The sequence below is a fragment of the Heterostelium album genome, assembly GCF_000004825.1.
Source record: "Heterostelium album PN500 unplaced genomic scaffold PPL_contig22, whole genome shotgun sequence".
NCBI lineage: Eukaryota > Evosea > Eumycetozoa > Acytosteliales > Acytosteliaceae > Heterostelium > Heterostelium album.
In genome coordinates, this window is record NW_008805099.1 from 1 (window position 1) to 20,402 (window position 20,402).

At 30.2% G+C, this 20,402-nt stretch overlaps 5 protein-coding genes and 1 non-coding gene across 6 annotated transcripts; 4 read left to right on the plus strand and 2 right to left on the minus strand.

The window, feature by feature from the left end:
- Positions 1–1,035: 1,035 nt before the first annotated feature.
- On the plus strand, positions 1,036–1,588 carry PPL_11531 (uncharacterized protein; the record flags this gene model as incomplete). Its single annotated transcript, XM_020582282.1, has 2 exons — positions 1,036–1,202; positions 1,468–1,588. Coding segments are annotated over 2 exons (288 nt in total), but the record flags the coding sequence as incomplete, so codon positions are not given.
- Positions 1,589–2,819: 1,231 nt separating this feature from the next.
- On the plus strand, positions 2,820–9,171 carry PPL_11532 (CCCH-type zinc finger-containing protein; the record flags this gene model as incomplete). Its single annotated transcript, XM_020582283.1, has 6 exons — positions 2,820–2,851; positions 2,887–3,268; positions 4,169–4,254; positions 5,182–5,714; positions 5,779–6,209; positions 6,289–9,171. 6 exons carry the CDS (start codon positions 2,820–2,822, stop codon positions 9,169–9,171), a joined length of 4,347 nt encoding a protein of 1,448 aa, XP_020426838.1.
- Positions 3,678–3,749, minus strand: PPL_11533. Its single transcript has one exon. It is a non-coding gene; the product is annotated as a tRNA-Cys (tRNA).
- Positions 9,172–9,569: 398 nt separating the features above from the next.
- PPL_11534 (patatin-like phospholipase family protein) lies at positions 9,570–16,558 on the plus strand (the record flags this gene model as incomplete). The annotated part of the gene is made up of 14 exons (XM_020582284.1): positions 9,570–9,700; positions 9,891–10,350; positions 10,449–10,765; positions 11,314–12,011; positions 12,099–12,148; positions 12,255–12,377; positions 12,479–12,805; positions 12,877–13,075; positions 13,208–13,347; positions 13,448–13,646; positions 14,134–14,157; positions 14,199–14,261; positions 14,283–14,301; positions 16,498–16,558. The coding sequence occupies 14 exons, from the start codon at positions 9,570–9,572 to the stop codon at positions 16,556–16,558; spliced, it is 2,811 nt and encodes a 936-aa protein (XP_020426839.1).
- A 124-nt stretch (positions 16,559–16,682) lies between these two features.
- PPL_11535 (putative protein tyrosine kinase) lies at positions 16,683–19,452 on the plus strand (the record flags this gene model as incomplete). The annotated part of the gene is made up of 2 exons (XM_020582285.1): positions 16,683–18,215; positions 18,301–19,452. 2 exons carry the CDS (start codon positions 16,683–16,685, stop codon positions 19,450–19,452), a joined length of 2,685 nt encoding a protein of 894 aa, XP_020426840.1.
- A 365-nt stretch (positions 19,453–19,817) lies between these two features.
- Positions 19,818–20,223, minus strand: dpm3 (dolichol-phosphate mannosyltransferase subunit 3; the record flags this gene model as incomplete). The annotated part of the gene is made up of 2 exons (XM_020582286.1): positions 19,818–19,937; positions 20,101–20,223. The coding sequence occupies 2 exons, from the start codon at positions 20,221–20,223 to the stop codon at positions 19,818–19,820; spliced, it is 243 nt and encodes an 80-aa protein (XP_020426841.1).
- Positions 20,224–20,402: the final 179 nt, after the last annotated feature.

Here is a 20,402-nt window from a genome sequence, read left to right on the forward strand (position 1 = left end):
TTTATTTTTCAAAAAATTAATATTTTTATCTTGAACTTTACGTTCGTTCTTTAATTCATTTAATTTAATTTTTATTAGATTTTTGTTTAAACTATTTTTGTTAAGATTAATTAGTTTGTGTATATCATTATTAACTTTTACTGATATTATTGATTCAATCTGTTTGGCTTTGATTCATATAGTGATTGACAGTACTCCTGATTGTTATTATTATTGTTATTTATGTCCATAGTAGTTAATAATAATATATGATTAATTAAATAAAGTATTTAGTTTTGTTTATAGATTTAGTTTTATTTATTAATTTAATGTTAGATCTTCTGTCTATCTTTCTTGTCTTTCTGTATCTCTATCTGGGATATTTATATCTGTTGTTTGTTGGTATTTTACATTATTATTCCGAATTGTAGTATAGTTGATTCGTTGAATATAATAAAATCATCTGGATGATTTGTATGCTGGATTATATGTTGAATATAATTATCTGAATTGTAATATTAATTATTGGGTTAATTGTATATTGATATGTTGGTAGTTCACTGCGATTGTTTCGTAGTTGTCATGGGCACCACACAAATCAGTGTGTGAAAAAAGTTTTTCACTTTTGAAACGTGCATTTTGATCATAGTAAAAATTTAAGGTGTGCTAGTGTGGTTATCATTTTTTTACAATTTGTCGAGATTTTTACCACATTAATTTTAAAAATTTATTTTGATGACTCGAACCAAAAAAAAAAAAAAAAATGATCATTTCAAACAATAGTTATTTAATTTGAGATAGTCAATTAATAATAATATTTAAGATTTAATTTAAGATAGTCAATTAATAGTTATTTATTATCGATTTGCAGATTTGATAGCAATATCAAACAATAGTTATTTAATTTGAGATAGTCAACAGTAACATTAACAATAACAATAACAATAACTTCACTTATAGCAATAACAATATTAATTATAATAATAATAATAATAACAATAATAACAATAATTACTATAACAATAGTTTTTTTAATTTAAATCATCCATTTATTAGTTATTTGGAGAGTCAAGATATGGAGATCGAATATCTTTCTCAGCAGATATTGCTACTAAACCAACAAACACTACAAATGCGACCAACGAACCAACAACAACAATATCAACATCAACAGCAGCAACAACTCAAATTACAGCAACTACAACCACAGAACAACAACGATCGTTCGAACTTCTGAAATACAACAAAGACAAACAACACAAAGAGAGAGAAGAATAATCGATCATCTGATGTTCGCCCATCGTTATTCCAAAATGGACAAAAAAGTCTTTGCTAAATCAAATAGTATGTCATTCCAGTGTATATTTAATTGATGTTTAGAATGTGAACTAACAAAAAAAAAAAAATAGATGGTGTCGATATAGCACTTGGTGGGAAGCTACAATAACAAACATTGTATAGTATAATCAATAATTCATTTGAAAACAGTATCAAATTCAAACAAGGTGGTGAAAAGATACAAAAGACAAATGAAACTGACATTGTAGAGATCGATGATGCATTGACGATCTTTTGCAATAGTAGATTCAACTACGAGACATGTCTATGAATGCAATATTGGTATGTTTACATTTAAAAGCTTTATCTTCTGAATAAATACTAATATAGTAATTATGATTAACAAAAAAATAAATATTCTCATTTATAATATAGATTATCTATAAAATCGTTGCAAGTGTTCTTTTTAAAGTTATTTTTTCTCATTAAAAAATAAATTGTCGTAACAACTACGAATTTAATGTGTAAAAAAGGGCATAACGAATCCCATTCGTAGTATGCTTTTTCATACAAATTTTTTTTTTTTTGCATTTATTGAGTTGAATACTATGTAAAAACTTCGTAACAACTACGAAAAAATTGTAGTGCTTTAGAGAGAACAATATTCTAAACGCCTTAGAGACAGTTACCGATCCACATCACCGCAATAAACTTATGTCAAAGTACCATAAGATCAAATCCAACACCGCTGTATTCTTCTTGAATACTTCTTTTTAAGAAAGAGGAGTGTTATCCAATAATATTAGATAATATAGATAATTAACACAATATTGTCTATTCAACTACCAACATATCAATATACAATTAACCCAATAATTAATATTACAATTCAGATAATTATATTCAACATATAATCCAGCATACAAATCATCCAGATGATTTTATTATATTCAACGAATCAACTATACTACAATTCGGAATAATAATGTAAAATACCAACAAACAACAGATATAAATATCCCAGATAGAGATACAGAAAGACAAGAAAGATAGACAGAAGATCTAACATTAAATTAATAAATAAAACTAAATCTATAAACAAAACTAAATACTTTATTTAATTAATCATATATTATTATTAACTACTATGGACATAAATAACAATAATAATAACAATCAGGAGTACTGTCAATCACTATATGAATCAAAGCCAAACAGATTGAATCAAGTATTCCTCAACCAAGGTTATTGGACATCCTATTAATTGTTTTCTTTTAAATCAATTTAAATGTATATAAATAAAAAATATTGCACATTAATTTTTGTTTTTTAATTTTTTTAAAATGGTAAATGTTTCAATTTTTTTCTAATAATTAATCTTTAACCAAGATCTATCTTAGAATATATTTATTAGTTTCTATAACTAATAAATGTATTACTGTTTGATATTTTGAAACCTCTGTCCGTTTTTGCAGATAGTGTGTTAACCGCCAAGAAAAACAGTGTCACCTTCTCTGGCAGAGTCGACTCTGAGAGACTAGGCGAGTTGCATCAGTTTTGTAATGGCAACCTATCTGCTACCAAATCTCGCAAGGTAACTGCTTTCTTCCCGGAGTTTAACTTTATCAGAGTCTCGGCGCTTGCATCTAAAGATTGTTTCGAGGCTGTAGCAAATGAGTTCGACGAAAATGGTATCGAGAGAATGTTCGGTCACGCCCCACTTCACTTCAGTCATAGCTCGACCAAGTTAGTGACAAATGATGTCAGCAAACCTATCTGGAAAACGTCGTCATGGTACCTGTTTCCTAATGACAAAATCTTCAAAGGCATCGATGCCAAGGATGAGAAATCAGGTTTTAAGTGCACACTCATACCATACAAGCCACCCCCTGCTAAACCTGCACCGGTTACTGGCAATGCTCTGAAACCAACCTCTGCTGTTGTAAAGTCTGACTCCACTGCTGTATCGGTGAATGCATCAGGTAGCAACCCTGTGGTCGACAAGATATTTGTTTTTTTTTTTTTTTTTTTTGCAAAAAAAAGATTTGTTGGCTCATGATCAGTCAACAAATTGCAGGTATTGATATTAACCTGCTAGTTCGTGTTTTATATTATATATACATTCTCACACAGGCCGTGAGAAATAGCCAATAAAATATTATTATTATTATTATTATTGTTTATAGTTATTATTAATTAATAAGTTGAGTAGCATTAGGATAGGATAGATCTAACAGTAGTTGAGTGTTGATGAACAACAGTATAAAGTGGTGGCACGTAGTTGGAAGGATTTAGATTCCAATCAGATTTAAACAAGATATTTGTAATTTTAATCGCTGCAAAAGCTATCCAAAAAAAAAAAAAAATTAAATTTTGAATATTGAAAAATTAATACTGCTTGCGGACATGATTTTTTAAAAAGGTAACAGGCGGGATTGAACCGTCGACCAAAGGATTTGCAGTCCTCTACTCTACCACTGAGCTATGTCACCTTTTGATGTGTTCTTAACCACATTTTCCCCGTTCTTAAAAAGGAGATTGTAAAATGGGGATTAAATGATTTGCAGTCCTCTACTCTACCACTGATCTATTGTTCAAATTTTTTGAAAAACTATTCTTATTTAATTGTAAATTCTTTATTTATATGTGATTAAAAAGGAACTCTTTTTTACAACATTAATTTTTTAAAAATTGTATTTTTTTTTAATAAACCTGTTGATTTAAAAAAAAAAAAGTTTTTGTAAATTTTTTAAAGATAAAGAGTTGATAAAAATTTTAATTATTTATTTAAACATAAAGGTTATGAATAATAATAATAAATAATAATAATAATAACATTAATAATAATACAAATAATAATAATACAAATAATAATAATAATGTAAATCATTTAACTGGTAATAATTTTAAGAAATCATCAGAATTTGAAGATGCACTTTCAATGTGCTTTAAATTGATAGATCCAACAAATTGTTCATCATCTCAAACAGATTTAAGGTTAGATATCTTTATATGAGAATTCATTGTCTTGTTGATAATGTTTTGTAGTTGTATATCTTTTTTTATTTTTTAGTTGTTGTTGTTTTGTATAAATTTGTTGTTATTGTTTGTTTAAATGATTATAATTAACTCTACCTCTTATAACTCTATTTTTTTCTTTATTATTATATAATTAATGTATATATATATTTATATTCATCTTGTATGTTTTACTATTCTTCTGTCTGTTTGTTTTAAAATGCTGTTTTGGTAGTAGTAATTTAGTGAAAGGGTAATGTTAAGGAATTTCATTTAATTAATATGATAGGATTGTGTGATGATTAATTAAAATATAATATTGCAACTATATAGTCATACTCTACTCTAATCTATAATAGATTTTGCTTCTATGTTTAATTTTAACATAGATTGTGACGATCTAATATAGTGTCAAAGTAGTAGAATTAATATAGTATTTACTAATGAGTTACTAAATATTTAAACTAAATCTAAATCTAAACTAAACTATCTCTTTAATTCATTATCATATAAACAAACTATTTATACTAATGGATAATTGATCAACCAAAAAGTAGAACCTTTGTTTTTTTTTAAACAAACTATTAATTAGTATTAATTCAATTACATGATGTAATTTAAAACAAAGGTTTACTTATGTTAGAGTTGACTATCTATATTTATAAATACTATTTTGTTTATCAATGTTTATTGAATTGAGTTATTTTCATTATCTATATCTAAATATAATTATTTATATATTATATATAATCCTTCTTTGATTTAAACAAAAAACAGAACAAACAAAACAAAACAAAACAATGATTTATCTTTATATATGATTTAAATGATTATTTATATATATATATAATTATCTATTTATTAATTACTGGATACAATTACTAACCATTAATTTTGTAAATATAGTGTTGTAAAGACAGCGGTATTATCATTGGTGGATCTATCGATTTCACAATATTCAAGTTCAACACTTCGCATCAATATATTCTCAAAGCTGCTAGAGATCATACAGTCACCGCTCATCTATAGAAAGCCTGTGATACGTGCGGCTATAAGTGCACTTGGTTCGATAGTGTGCCATGAAGAGTCACTCGTAAACCAGACAATTACATTCCTCGCCAAGATTCTCGAGTTCAAGGGTGAGAGTTTACAATACCTAAAGAGAGTGTGCATCGGTGCTCTCGGTAGAATCGGTCGACGTTATCCTATCTACCAAAACATCCTACTGATATCGCTCTTTGAGAAGTACTTTGACAACAACGTATCGAGTCAAGACGTTCTATGCGCAATCCTAGTGGCATTCGGCAGATTCTCACAAACCAACTCACAACTTCGTTCCATGTCGATGTGTAGATGGCTCGAAGCAATCGATAACCAACATCATCTCTTTAAAGCAGCCGGTATACAAGCATTAGGATATGCATCATGTCCAACAGCAAGTAAGTATTTATTAACTATTAAATCATAATTTATATATCTAACTATTTTTATTATTATTATTAGATGTTGTAAATGATAAAGAAATAGAAGCAATATGTTATAGTAAAGCAATTGGTTTGTTACAGTATCACAAGATGGATGATTATAAAGGTGATGAAGATAATGATCCTTGGAAACGTGAAGAGGTTTGTTTGGTGCAGGTCGCTGCTGCTAAAGCTCTGGGATTGTTGGTACGTTCGTGCCCAAGCGATTGGTTCCCAAAGTTGGCAAAGATCTTCAAGGCTATACTCTCGTCACCTCGTTATCAGGGCGTTGTGAAAGCATCGGTTCTTCACACCTACGGACAAATCACCTACTATCTCAATGCATTGAGTTCACCATTCTTCAATCCACTCAAAGTATTACTCTTTGAATTGTCTGCCGATGACAATACAACTGTTTCCGCACCTTCTTGTTATGCACTTTCAAAGTTTGGATTATCACATGAAGCCAACGTATGTTTAAAAAAAAAACTTATCAACTATAAACTAACAAAACAATTATTAATAATAACAAATTTAATCTTATTATTAGTATTTAGAAGTTAAAACTATTTTAAAATTAAAAATGTCGAATCTACATCAAGCTAAATCAGAGACTTTGGTTAATTATTTAAAGACTTGGTGCAAGATAATATCAAAGACATATAGACCGATTTTAAATCAATGTAGTACTATTATCAGCCCGTTGTATAGTGATCTATATGATCCAGACTCTGACTTGGCCAACAGTCTATCGCTACTAAAAGATAAGAACAAGGTTCACAATATCAATAGACAACCACAACAGAAACTACAGGACAACATGGCATTGCTAGACACTGCTTTCACCAACTTCCAGCATCTGGTGATCTTGGTTCAATGCTTCAGTCCTACCGTAGTACAAGCGATACTCTCACTTATCAAGAAACCATCACTCATCGATCAGACTGGTTTCAGAAAGGCGCTACGTGATAAGATCTTGATTCAACGATCGAAAGGATTCATGAGAAATGGTGAGGAAACCTATGAGAATGCACTAAAGGAACTGAGCAGTGATGTTACCAAGCGAAAGTCATTCATCCAATACTTAAAGACACCGGAACTACTAAACGATCCAGTGAAGCAGCATCCAAATCAAGCCGCTGCTTCTGCAGTACCGCTGACAAACATCACATTGCTTCCGCCTTCATCGCCACAGAAATCACTACTACTCAAACCACATGCTTCTATTCTGAGAGCAAAACCACCTGCTTCAAAGCCTGCAACTACCTCTTCTTCAACTACCACTGCAACTGGCTCTACTCCAACACCTTTGGCTGCCTCTTCGATATTTGGTAAACCACTTGCATTGATTCAACAAACACCACAACAACAACAACAATCAATAGCTAATGCCACACAACAATCATCAAACTCAACAACACATGCTGCAACCTCTAGAATATTCTGGCCTGAACAAGAATATCTTTCAAGTCATCAATTGGTAGATACACAACAACAACAATCTATATCAGCAAAGATATCACCTGATAGTTTTGTCTTTGAGATTGAAGATGAACCAACTACCACCAAACCATTAACTACAGCTCAATCAACAACATCACCTGTTACTAATTCAAATGGAATGACATCATTATTTAGTCCACTTCAACCAATATCAGAGGATACAATATCTCTATCAAATTCGACACCATCACCTCCTATAGCCAAGATATCACCTACAATGATGTCTACGAAACCACCACAAGCAAACGCTTCAACACCTCCATTACAAACAGTTTCACCTCAACCAACTTCTCAAATTTTATTCCCAAGTATGAAAGCTGTAGAGGAAAGAGTACAACAACAATCAACTGCTACAACCAATCTATTTGCTCCGTTACAGTTGATCGGCAACGCTGAATCATCTGTAAATATCTTTGATGATCATCAACTGACGGTTGGAGATGAGAGTGCCGGTGAAGAAGGTAAAGAGTTGGAAACCTCATCTTCACCATTTGTACAGAGTAGCGACACTGACGATGGGCTGGTGATTAGTGATGACGACAACGATGATGACGACGACGACGACGACGATGAACTGGAAATCGACGAAGAAGACAAAGAAATTGGTGATGAAGAAGTGAGTGGCGATGACTCTAACCAACAAGCGACAACCGGCAGGAAGCGTGCATTCTCGTTGATTGATCAACTGGAAACAGAAGCGGAAAAAGATGCAGAGGAAATCAAACAACAGCTGCTACAACAACAAGATTCGACCACAGCAGATTCTGGAGAAGCAAAGACCGATCCTGATAAACCAGTTAAACTTTCAAGAAAACAACGTAAACTACTAAAGAATGCCAAGAAACAAAAGAAGAACCAAGAGAAGTTGGCCAAGAGAAAGATTGCATTTGCATACAAACAAGAGAAACAACAACTTAAACAAAAAGAGAAACAGCTACAACAACAACAACAGCCACTTAAGAAACAAAAGAAAGGAGGACAACAATCAGCCAACAACAATGAACCATCGAATTTATATGTCGGTATTAATTTTAGCGAAAAGAAACAACAACCACAAGTACTATGTCAATTCTATAAACTTGGAATGTGTAACAAGGGTGATGAATGTACATTCAAACATGAAGGACCTGTTCCAGAAAAGAAGATTGAACTCTGCAAGTTCTTCAAGATGGGATCGTGTCTAAAAGGTTCAGAATGTACCTTTTCACATGACCTCAAACTTGACCCTTGCAAATTCTTTAATGGCCCTGCTGGTTGCACCAACAAAGATTGTCCTTACGGTCATTTCTATAGTCAAGAATTACAACAACAGCTACTACAACAACAACAACAAAATCAACAAAATCAACAACAAAGTCAGCAACAACAAGATAACAGCTTAAATGATAATTATTATAGTAATTTAGGTAGTGAAGATACTGTTAGTAATTTAATGGATTTTAGTAATAATACTAAATCTATAAATAACAATAACAATAGCATTACAAATAATAATAACTCTATTATGAATAGTAATATGATAGGTATGACTAATAATAATAATAATTTCAATAACTTTAATACCAATAACTTTAATAACAATAATAACTACAACAATGGTCTATTTAATAACTTTGGTAATCAACTTCAAAATAACAATAATAATCAATATATGAATAACAATCAAAATAATAGAATGACAAATACAATCAATCAGTTTGGTATAGATCCAAGAAGAGGTAAATCAACAAATGCTAATCAACAACAGAATCGACAAGCATTCTCAAATTTCAATCAACAAGCACAACAACAAACGATGAACCAGCAACACTCTCCAATCCTTCAAGGACAACAACAACAAATAATAAGTCCTACATCAATGGTTTCGCAAAATCAACAACAACAACAACAACAACAACAACAAATCAATCCAATCTATAAGAGAATATAATAAATAATAGTTCCAACGAATCATTAGATCCTGGTCAAATTATAATGTACAAAATAAATCGTATACTTTTATCCCTATGAAGATCACCTCTTTTTTTTTTTGCAACAAATATTTGATACCAACATTGAAAGGTGGTCCAAAATTATTAAAAAATATCTAATTTTATTGTAGATTTTTCGAAAGATTTGCATTCTAAAATCTTTTAAGTAACGTCGACACGCAGAGTCGAATGTTGGGAGTTCCCTAGATGAAAAAAAGTTTTAGATATTTTGCAAAAACAGTGTAATTGTATTACTGGTGAATTAAATGGGTTGTTACTTTTGACCATCTTTAAGTAACTTACACCTTGTTGACTTTTTTTTGTTTTTTTTACCAATATTTATATTTATTTGTATAAAATGTTTAAATCTAATTTATTTATATCTACAATTTTATTTTTATCCCTATTTATTAATGTTGGTTATTCAGCAACAAATTGTAGAGCATTAACATTTTCAGGTGCTGGTGCATTTGGAGCCTATGAAGTAAAGTATACAATTATCTAAATAATTTATGATTACAAATAAATATTAATTCGTAGTTTTTTTTTTGTTTTATAAAAACAATCACAATTTATTAGGCTGGAGGTAAGTTTTATATTAATTATGATATATTTGTTGAGAAAAAAAATAACTAAGATTTTACATAATAATAATAGTAATTGCAGGTTTGTATAATAGATATGGAAGTAATTTACAATGGGATTTGGTTACCGGTATTAGTGCTGGTGCTATCAATGCTGCTGCAGTTGCAATGTTTAATGTTGATGACACAAAGGGTGCTGCCGACTTTTTGGTTGATCGTTGGTTAAAGATCACTCCAGAACAAGTCTATGTCAATTGGAAAGGTGGTGTCGTCGACGGTGCCCTCTTCCAACGTGGAATCTACAATACAGAACCATTGACTACATTCCTCACAGAATCGATCAATATCACCGCTTTGAAGCAGTCAGATCGTGGTTTCATGATTGGTGCAACCAATCTCGATACTGGAATGTTTGATCAATTCTACAAAACCGACAGTGATATCGTCAAAGCAGTGGCTGCCTCCGCATCAATTCCAGGTCTGTTCCCACCAACCGAAAAGAATGGCTATGACTACGCCGATGGTGGAGTAACTTACCTAACTCCAATTACAGATGTAGGTGGTTATGTTTTTTTTTTTAATTCAACTCCAACTCCAACTCAATAGATAGATAGATTAGTTAATTAACTCTTATTAAAATATAAATATTAAAGGCTGCAAGATTATGTTATGAAACAGGTGCAATCAATGTAACTATTGATATGGCAACATGTGGACAACCATACAAGTTCCAGAATGTTAGCAATGAAAAGACCGTTCAATTGTTGCTTCGTTCATATCAAATTATCAAGGATAACTTTAATAACAAAGACATTGAAACACTATTCCAAGCTTTCCCAAATGCAATCTTGAATATCTTTAGACCAAGTAAATCTTTACCAGGTACTGCTCTAAGCTTCACCTATAGTGCAGAGATGATCCCAATTGGTATTAAAGATGGTGAGAATGAAAATATGATACAATTAACAAAGTAAGTAATACAATTGTTTTGTTAGTTTATAATCTATGTAATATTAACTCTTTTATAAAATATAGAAATAACTATCAAGAAATGTTAAAGAAACTGAATCAATATTAAACTTATTCTAAATATTATATATACAGATAGCAGATAGACATCGATAAAAGTTTATCAAACTAACTAACAAACGAATGTACAAAAAAATACCAATTTTATCTAATAAATAATTTGATATCTTGTTTTTTTTTACTTATAACTATAATATTATTTATTTTGTAACTATAATTTGAGAATAGATTTTAAGGGGCATTGTGAATTAGTTAGAATGGTACGGATTGCAATCGCAATTGTAAGGTCACAAAAAGATAAGAATGCATAATTAATTTCAATATTTTTATTGTTTTGCATAACACCCCCCATTGCACAACACCTACTTTTTCAAATTCAATTTAATTTAAATGAATTAATATTAGATAAGATACCTTTACTTTATATATATATATTTATATTTATACATATTTTAATTTAAAGATGAATATATATAGATATAAATATAGTAATAGTTTAACTTTACTTTTTACTATAGTTAATATTGTTTTGTTTGTTTATATAGATGTAACATCAGCTTCACAAGTCCGAATATCGAGTAACAACAATAATAATAATCATATCTATATCAATGATCAACATCATGATGAATACTATAATGATATGATGTATGACGATGCAGTTGAAATCAATAAACAACCACCATCTATATTTCAGATCTTCTACAATGGTCTCACTGAATACTTTATTGGTAGTAATATGAACACTAACGAGTACATAAATCATGACAGCGATAGTAAAGATAATAATCATAGAATAGAGATTACAACATCTCCTAAACAAAGACAACATAAGCAGCAACAACAACCAATGTCATCGACACTCTCTGTTGAACAAGTACTAAAAGATTTCAATCATTTCGCACAGAAATTAATGCAACACTACTTTGGCAATAATGATAAAGCTGAACAGCAAAGGGAACCTTCTTTTAAAGTACAAAAGGATGTTCCTCTATTAGGATTGGAAAAAGCGAACCAATGGAAGAAGAAAATAAACAATCTTGCCAATGAAGCAGAAGAGGAAGAAGAGAACAAGGAAATCAATACTTTGCCAAAGCTAGAGAAAATCAAAAGTGGTAAACCTCTATTCCACAATGATAATATCGAGTCATTAAAACAATCTTTAATCGCTGCAAATGATTCTAAATGTATGTTGTTGTTGTTGTATATCATTTTAAATAAAATTATAGATTCTTTACTTACATATCTACATCTACATCTACTTATAAAAATAGCACTACTATGTAATAGTTTAGGATATCTAACATTTAGTAATGAACAACAAGTAAATATATATATATATTTTAGATAGATTTTTTATTAACAAACATATGATCGATATTCGTATACTAACAAAATACAATCTAATAATCTGATTAAACTAAAATTAGAATACTTGTCAAGGATCAACTTGTGCTCCCGCTCAATTAATATGTGATGGTAATAGCATCATTGTGAACAAAAGAACACCGTACGATCCTGATTATGATTACTCAAAATGTAGATTGGTATCAGTAAGTAAAATTTATTTATTACTTATTTATCAAGTAACAAACAACAACTAACAATAACATACATTTATTAATTAAACTTTAAATATTTAATATAATAATAGATGAATTGCAAAGATAATAAACAACCAATCAATATCTATAATCTCCAAGATCAATATAAACTTAAGAGTTGTCAGATCAAACAAATGAAGTGTTCTAGTCAATTCCTATATCAATGTCAACTACTCGATGTCAACTGTGACAATACAACATCGTTTGGTATCAATACATTTGGATTTAGCTGCAGTAATCAACAATTGGTATGTGGTGACAACAACACCGTTGTGCCACCAGCCAACTTTACACAATACAACACACAGATCAAAAATGGTGAATGTTCCGTTCAAAACATACCATGTACTCCAAAGGATGAATGTTTACTTCTTGATGTAAGTTTTTATTAGAGTTTAATTAATATATAATTCGATTCACTTATATTATAACTCTAAATCAAAAATAGTTGGAATGTAAAGATAAGAATCAAAATTGTTCAGTTACTATCGAACAGCAGTTACCATGTATGCTTGGTTGTAATGCCAATCTCAACACAAGTAGTTGTGACTGTCCCTCTGACTTTTCGAGTATGAAATGTGATCAACCAACACCGATTACCTGTAGTCTAAACTTGGTTTCACCTCAATCAAAATGTCCAGGTGAAAGTATGTACAAACATTCTGTTGTTGTTGTTGTTGTTGTTGTTGTTGTTGTTGTTGTTGTTGTTGTTGTTTATTGTAATAGATAGATAAATAGATAGCAAAGATTAACTTATTAATTAATTAATATTTTAATAGATTATGTAATGTCTAAAAAAACATGTTTTGAATTCGACTATCATGGAATGTCTAATTTTAGTTTCAATTTGGACTGTCACTTCGTAGACCCTGTGCCAACAAGTAAACATAACTTTACATATTGGATAGATCTACCAAATGTAAGATATTATTATTTGAATTAGATTAGTTGTTATTGTTTTAATAATAATAATAAGTTAATTAACTTTTTTTTTTTTTTTTTTTTAAAAATTAAATTAGTTAAAACTATCAACACCAGTATCATGGTCAATTTCAAACTCTATCATCGATTTCAATAGACTCTATGACTACTCCTTTAGCTCTACCAATCCTATTACCAGAGAGGAAATAATGCAGTTAGGGCCAATATGGATCAACACCACACTCTCTCAGATCCCATCTACCTATTGGATTGCCAAGAGACTGTATTTCGAGACTGGTAAGTAGATCATACCAAATCATATCATAACACTATATTGTTACACCCCACCACTCTTCTCTTCATTAAACTTTGAAGAGAAAACAATGTAAATTCTGTGAATTTCCTAAAAATACTAATTAATTTGTTTGTATAATAATGTGTTCTAATTAAAGGTATAATTACTACAAGATCCAACAGTGTATTAATGAGATATTTTGTGAAATCAAATAACTACCCATTGAATCAGGTGCCACCCATCAAGCTAGCCACGTGGAAAATTGTACTCATCGTTATATCGAGTGTTACATTTGTAGGATGGTAAGTGAACGGTTTAATTGTTGATCACCAACAAATTCAGATCAACAAGAACGAATTGAACTATCGTTGAACGATTCTTTTTATAGATTTTTTGAAGCTAAAAAAAAAAATATCGATCAAAAAAAAGAAAAAAAAAAAGTATAACGATAACTAACAACAAATTATTTTCTTTTTCTTTATTATTTAGTGTTATTATCGGTTCATTTGTATTGTATAGGAAATATTACAAAGTTAAATAAATATTTTTATTAGTTATTAAATTAGCATTAACTATTTACATAGCCGGTTTATTAGTCAAACAAAATCAAAATGATTGTTTTTTCATTATTATTTGAGGTTTGGTCGATAGTTTAAGGTTTGTGAGATTTATTATAATTATCGCCCATCATCTCGAGAAATTCTCACCCAAGTTACCTCGGGAATCAGTAAACAATTTGGGAATCATGAGAAAGACTGGTCTCTGGTATGAAATGTGAAAATAGAATATCTTTTGAACATCTCTTAGATTTATGTATTTTTTTGTTTTAAATCTAAGTGGATTGACGATGTAATAACTAAATTGTCATCATCATCACACACCTTACATTCAATTCTATTGTCCAATCAAAAACATCGAATGCTCTTTGAGTCAAATGACAATTTAAGGTCAGACATTGAAGAGTTGAGAAAAAAACAAAATATTTTGTTTTTTGTTTTTTTAACAAGCCAGAGTTTGAATTAGTTGTGAGGTGCAAAACATCAAAAAAAAAAAAAAAATCGATTTTTCTCCTTGATGTTTGGGTTCTGATAATTTTGAATAAATATGCTCACTTTATCAAGCAAAACCGTGTCAAAAGGTGGTAGATTTAACAAAAATTTGCCTGTGGTTAATGATTTTACTTTTTGTGGAGGACTTGGTGTTTTTTGTGAATTTTTACTGTTTTTTGATGTTCCACACTTTGGTTACCCTCGACCCCATTAGAACCAAAAAATAGGCTGCAAAATCATCAGTGTCAATGCATGAAAAACATTTTTTTTTAATTTTTTTAATTTTTATTTTTGAAACAATTAAAGAGGGAACAAAATTTGATTGATTTTTATGACGATTATGATTTTCATTAATTTCAAAAATTTAGCAGTTCAAAAATATTTAAACGTACATAAAAAAAAAACAATCAATTTAACAACAACCACTCAACACACCTCTCTTCACCTCTTTTATAACAACTTTATTAAACAAAAAAAAAAAACTAAATCGACTTTTTTAGCATTTAAAGTTCAAAGCATAATTTTTCATTTCACACACACATATGATCATCAGAACTTGCTGATTGACACACAACACACCTCTCTTCACCATCATAACAACAAAAACAACCAACCATCAACCAACAACACACAGCAACAACAAAAAACCAAAAGTCATATTATAATATTATTCTAAGTCTTCTTAAGTTGTAAGAGAATAGTTAGTGATTAAAGATTCTGTGTTATAAAAATTCTTTTTTTTTTATTATTTTTGTGTGTTGGTTCGAAAAATTATTTATTAATAGAGATAAAAGAAACTAGGTTTTTTTTTTTTTTTGGCGCCAAAATTTTATAACAATCCGATCTATATCTAATTTTTATTGGAAGAATAGTAGTAGTATTATTATAATAAGAAGGAAAAAGTAAATTATCATTCAGTGTTCTTATTACTCCTCTCCAACCAACATCCAAGTGATCTGTTGTTTGTCGCTCCAACAACCTTTCATTCGAAACATCAATACAACAAACAACCAAAACACCAGATTCCCCATTATGTTATTGTATTTTCTTTTATCTTCAACTATCTACCTACCTATAGGACTATAATTTAATTAGTAGATTAACTTTACAACATTATAATCTATCCATCTATAATAACATAATTTATTTGCACTGCATTTTTTTGTTTTTTTGTTTTTAATTTGCATTCCTATTTTCACTTTTGGGTAACTTTACACCTTTTTGGTCGAGTCGTGGTGTCAAGATATTGTTGTACCATCGAAATTCACCACCAAATCTTTTTGGGTCATAAAAAAAAAAAAAAAATTGATCAATATTTTTTTTTTTCTCCACACGATCAACCAAAACTATTCCACCCACCCGATACCTTCATTGCAGTCCATCACACACACTCACACACTTGGATCAACTCCAAAGCGTTCCACAAATTTCTCAAAGGAAGTTAGAAACATTGGAAAACCATCGAACAACAATTTTGACCCATCTTTTCATTGCCCCAACTGATTTACTGCTTTGGTTGACCACATAACAACAACAACAAATAATACCAAAATTAATACTTTCCGATTTACCCCACACCAAACGACCGATCACAATCCCACCATTTGACTTACTATTGCCCACAATCGCTTTTTTATTTTAACAAAAAGACCACCTTTTTCAAAATTATTTTATATCGATTTTTATTTTATTTATTATTTCCAACAACAAAAAAAACATACTTTATCAATTTTAAGTTTCAAGACAACATTACATTTAATTAATCAATCAACAACAATTCCAGTTTCAATCAAATCAAATCTAGTCAAATCAATCGACCAATCTATCAATATTTCAGTAGTTTTCCAATTCCAGTCCCGGTTTAATTTGTGTGTGTGAATAAACCAATCAATATTTTAATAGATAATATCAAATTGTTGGAAAAGTCCACACACAAATTAATAGACCACACACATCACCGGTCTCACACCTCAGCCAAAAACAAAAAGAATGCAAGCTTTTACAGTAGATGAACACTACGTTCAGAATCATCGAAAGAGAACCACCATTCACAATGATTCCGATAGTGAGCTAATGGAAGACGATACCTGTTTGTCTTCGAGTGGTAGTGGCAGTGGTGGCACAGCCAATCAGATGGATGATCTCATGTTTCCAGTTGAATCGATCACTCCATGCGTCACTCCACCCATGTCCGCAGCAAAACCACTAACACCAACAATTAACGGCAGCGGTGGTGGCAATAGTGGATTTTCCAAACAACAATCATTCAGTCTTAGCAGCAATAACAATTCATTTACATTATCTAATCCACCACCACCACCAACCATGGGCGTATCCTCCTCTTTCCCCAAATCGATTCCTCTCAATTTTTCGGATGGAAGTCCATCCTTCTCGTCATCACATGGACATGCCAGAAAAGGACGTCGTTTGTTTTTTGAGGAAACCTCGCCAACCATGTCATCCGCAAACAACAATAACAATATCATTAATAGTCATAATAATAATGGACAACAATCATCTGACGAACCAGTCTTTAAAGTTCCAGGAAGTAGTGCCAGAGTATTGAATTTCAGTAATGGCTCGAGCTCTGCTGGCAGTAGTAGTAACAATAGTTCCGGGTGTAATAGCGGTAGTAGTTCCAATAGTAACAGTGGAAATTTCAATCAATATCAACATAGCCAATCGGTATCATCATCGATCGCCATGCCACATCCATTTAACCTTTCCTCGTCTCACCAACACCACCATCAATATCCTTCACAACCCAAACTATATAGTCAACAACAACAACATCAACAAAACATGATCTATGGAAATAGCGGTAGCAGTCCATCTTCTCCACTTTTATCCTCTTCACTTCCGACCTCACCAGTTTCCTGGAGTTTCAACGACAACAACAGCAATACAATGCGTCCACCACCCAACAAAAGTTTTACATTCTCCTATGGTGAGACGAAAAATCGAATTAAACCCGATCAGAAAGCATTCAACTACGATTCATTTTCACCGTCGCCTTCGCCATCACCACCACCTACACCCACACCGAAATCGGTGAATAGACAACTCGAAAAATCACGTGCCATTCTCAGTAACCCAATTAAACCATACGATCCAACCGATCCATTAGATTATATACCAAGCAATAATAACAATAACAATAACAATAGCAATAATAATAGTAATACAAATGGTATTTTCATTAATACACAAGTTGGACATGTAAAAAGACAACGTTCCACTTCAATGTCATCACCAATCAATACACCAACCAATATAAATCCATTCATTTCCAATGAAAACTTTCAAGCAATGTTACCAAAGAAACCAAATCAACCACCAAATAATAGTATAAATAATAGTATCGATAATAATAGCATTAATAATAATAATAATAGTAATAATAATTTTGTAGATATTGATAATAGTATAGATATGAATAACACTGTAGATATTGTAAATAATAATAGTAATAATAATGAAAATATTAATTCTTTATATAAAACAACATTTGATCAAATAAGTGTAAGTTTATAATATATAGCAAATAGATTAATCATTCTTTCTAACTAATAATTTATTATCATTTTTTTATTATTATTTAATTTAGTTAATTGGTGAAGGTAGTTTTGGATTGGTGTATAAATGTAGACATAGAACGGATGGTTGTCTTTATGCAGTAAAGAAAACCAAGAAGCAAATGAAAGGTCTTTCGTCGAGAACCTTTGTTATGAGAGAGGTCTATGGTCTGTCGGCAATTCGTGATCACTCCAATATCGTAAGATACTACAATGCTTGGGAGGAAGACTTTCACATTTTTATACAAATGGAATACTGTGGCGGTGGTAATCTCTATCAATGGGTGACGAACCATCTCATCCAATCGGAAGTAGTCTTACTCAATGTCGCCAAACAAGTGCTGAACGGTCTCATACATATTCACTCTCTCGGTCTCGTACATCTCGATGTCAAACCAGAGAATATCTATATACAAAAATCATATAGTAATGGTATTAATAGTAATAATAAGAATTGTAATTGTAATCATATAAATTGTATCAATAGAAATAATAATAACAGTAATAATAATAATGATAATGTTAATAATAATAATAATAATAATAATGATAATGTAATATATAAGTTGGGTGATTTAGGTTTACTAAATGAAGCAACAGATAGTAATTATTTCTCTGAAGGTGACAGTAGGTATCTGTCGAGAGAGTTGCTACATGACGATATGCGTGCACTCAAGAAATCCGATATATTTTCTCTTGGTTGCACGTTGTACGAGTTGGCAAGATGTAAACCTCTACCGACAGGTGGCAGCGAGTGGAATTCAATACGTGACGGTAAACTCATAGAGACCAAAGATTACTCGCCCGATTTCTGGTCACTGCTCAGACTGATGATCAATCCAATCACCGACTTACGACCAAGTGCCGATGAATTATATAATCATATAAATGAAATGTTATTATCATCATCAAAACAACATCATAATAATAATAATAATAATAATAACAATTTTAATAATCAAAACTATTTCAATAATAACAATAATAATAATAATAGTAATGAAGAGATAGAAAGATTAAAACTATTGATTCAACAACAATCACAATTACTAAATGAAGCACAATCAAAGATTAAAGAACAACAAAAGATTATAGATGAACAAGACGATATGATTAAACAAAAGTTTTGCTATACCAATCAATTTCATAAAGTAGAAGGTGATCTCAAGAATATGGCACTATAAACAATCAAAAACTAATAAAGATAACAAAAAATAATCTATATAGTATTTATTTTAACAAAAAAAAAAAACAAACAACAAACAAAAACAAACTTTTTCTTTCACCATTTGTTATTATTCCGAAATAGTCATAATCAAATCATATTCAAAATGCCTTTTTTTTGTTATTATTTAATGTATTTTCTATTTATTTCAATTATCTATCTATTTATCACCCTTGAGTTTCATTCCTTTTGATCTTAAACTTTGTTTTGCTTCCTTAATTTCCTGTTTTTTTGAAGTTCAAAATGATAGCAATGGATTTAAATAAAAAAGTTATTTTTGTTAGTAATCTTTAGAAATGAATTCCTACTGTTATTATTATTAATTTAAATACGAACATCAAATAAACTGTCGGCAGCTTCTTTACAATCGTTCATAATCAATAGATTGTATGAAATCGAACCTAATGAGTAACTTCCAAATGTGACCAATGCATAAAGTGGTAACTAGAATGAGGGAAGAACGATCAATGTTAAAGTTATGATAATAATACAAAAGAATCTACTAATATTGTTTGCAATCTTTTTTTTTTTTATGATCTTTGATAGTTGATTCGACTTTACAACTACAATGATTGAAAACATGTATCATTAATACAAGATAACCTACAACTGGGATGATAGATCTCAAACTTGGTGACAAATTCAATTGAATGAAATCTAATAAAATGGCAAGCCACAATGAAAATAGTACAACTGTTACAATTGCAACTTTTTGATATCTCTTGAACATTTTTTGATATATACTAATATTTACAATAAATAAAACTATTTGTTAATTAAAAATGAAATGTATATATATATATATTAAACATCAAACAGACTAATGCTCTTCAAATGAGTCACCGATTGAAAAAAAAAAAAAAAAAAAAAAAAAAACATCAAAAAAAATAATATATATATATATATATA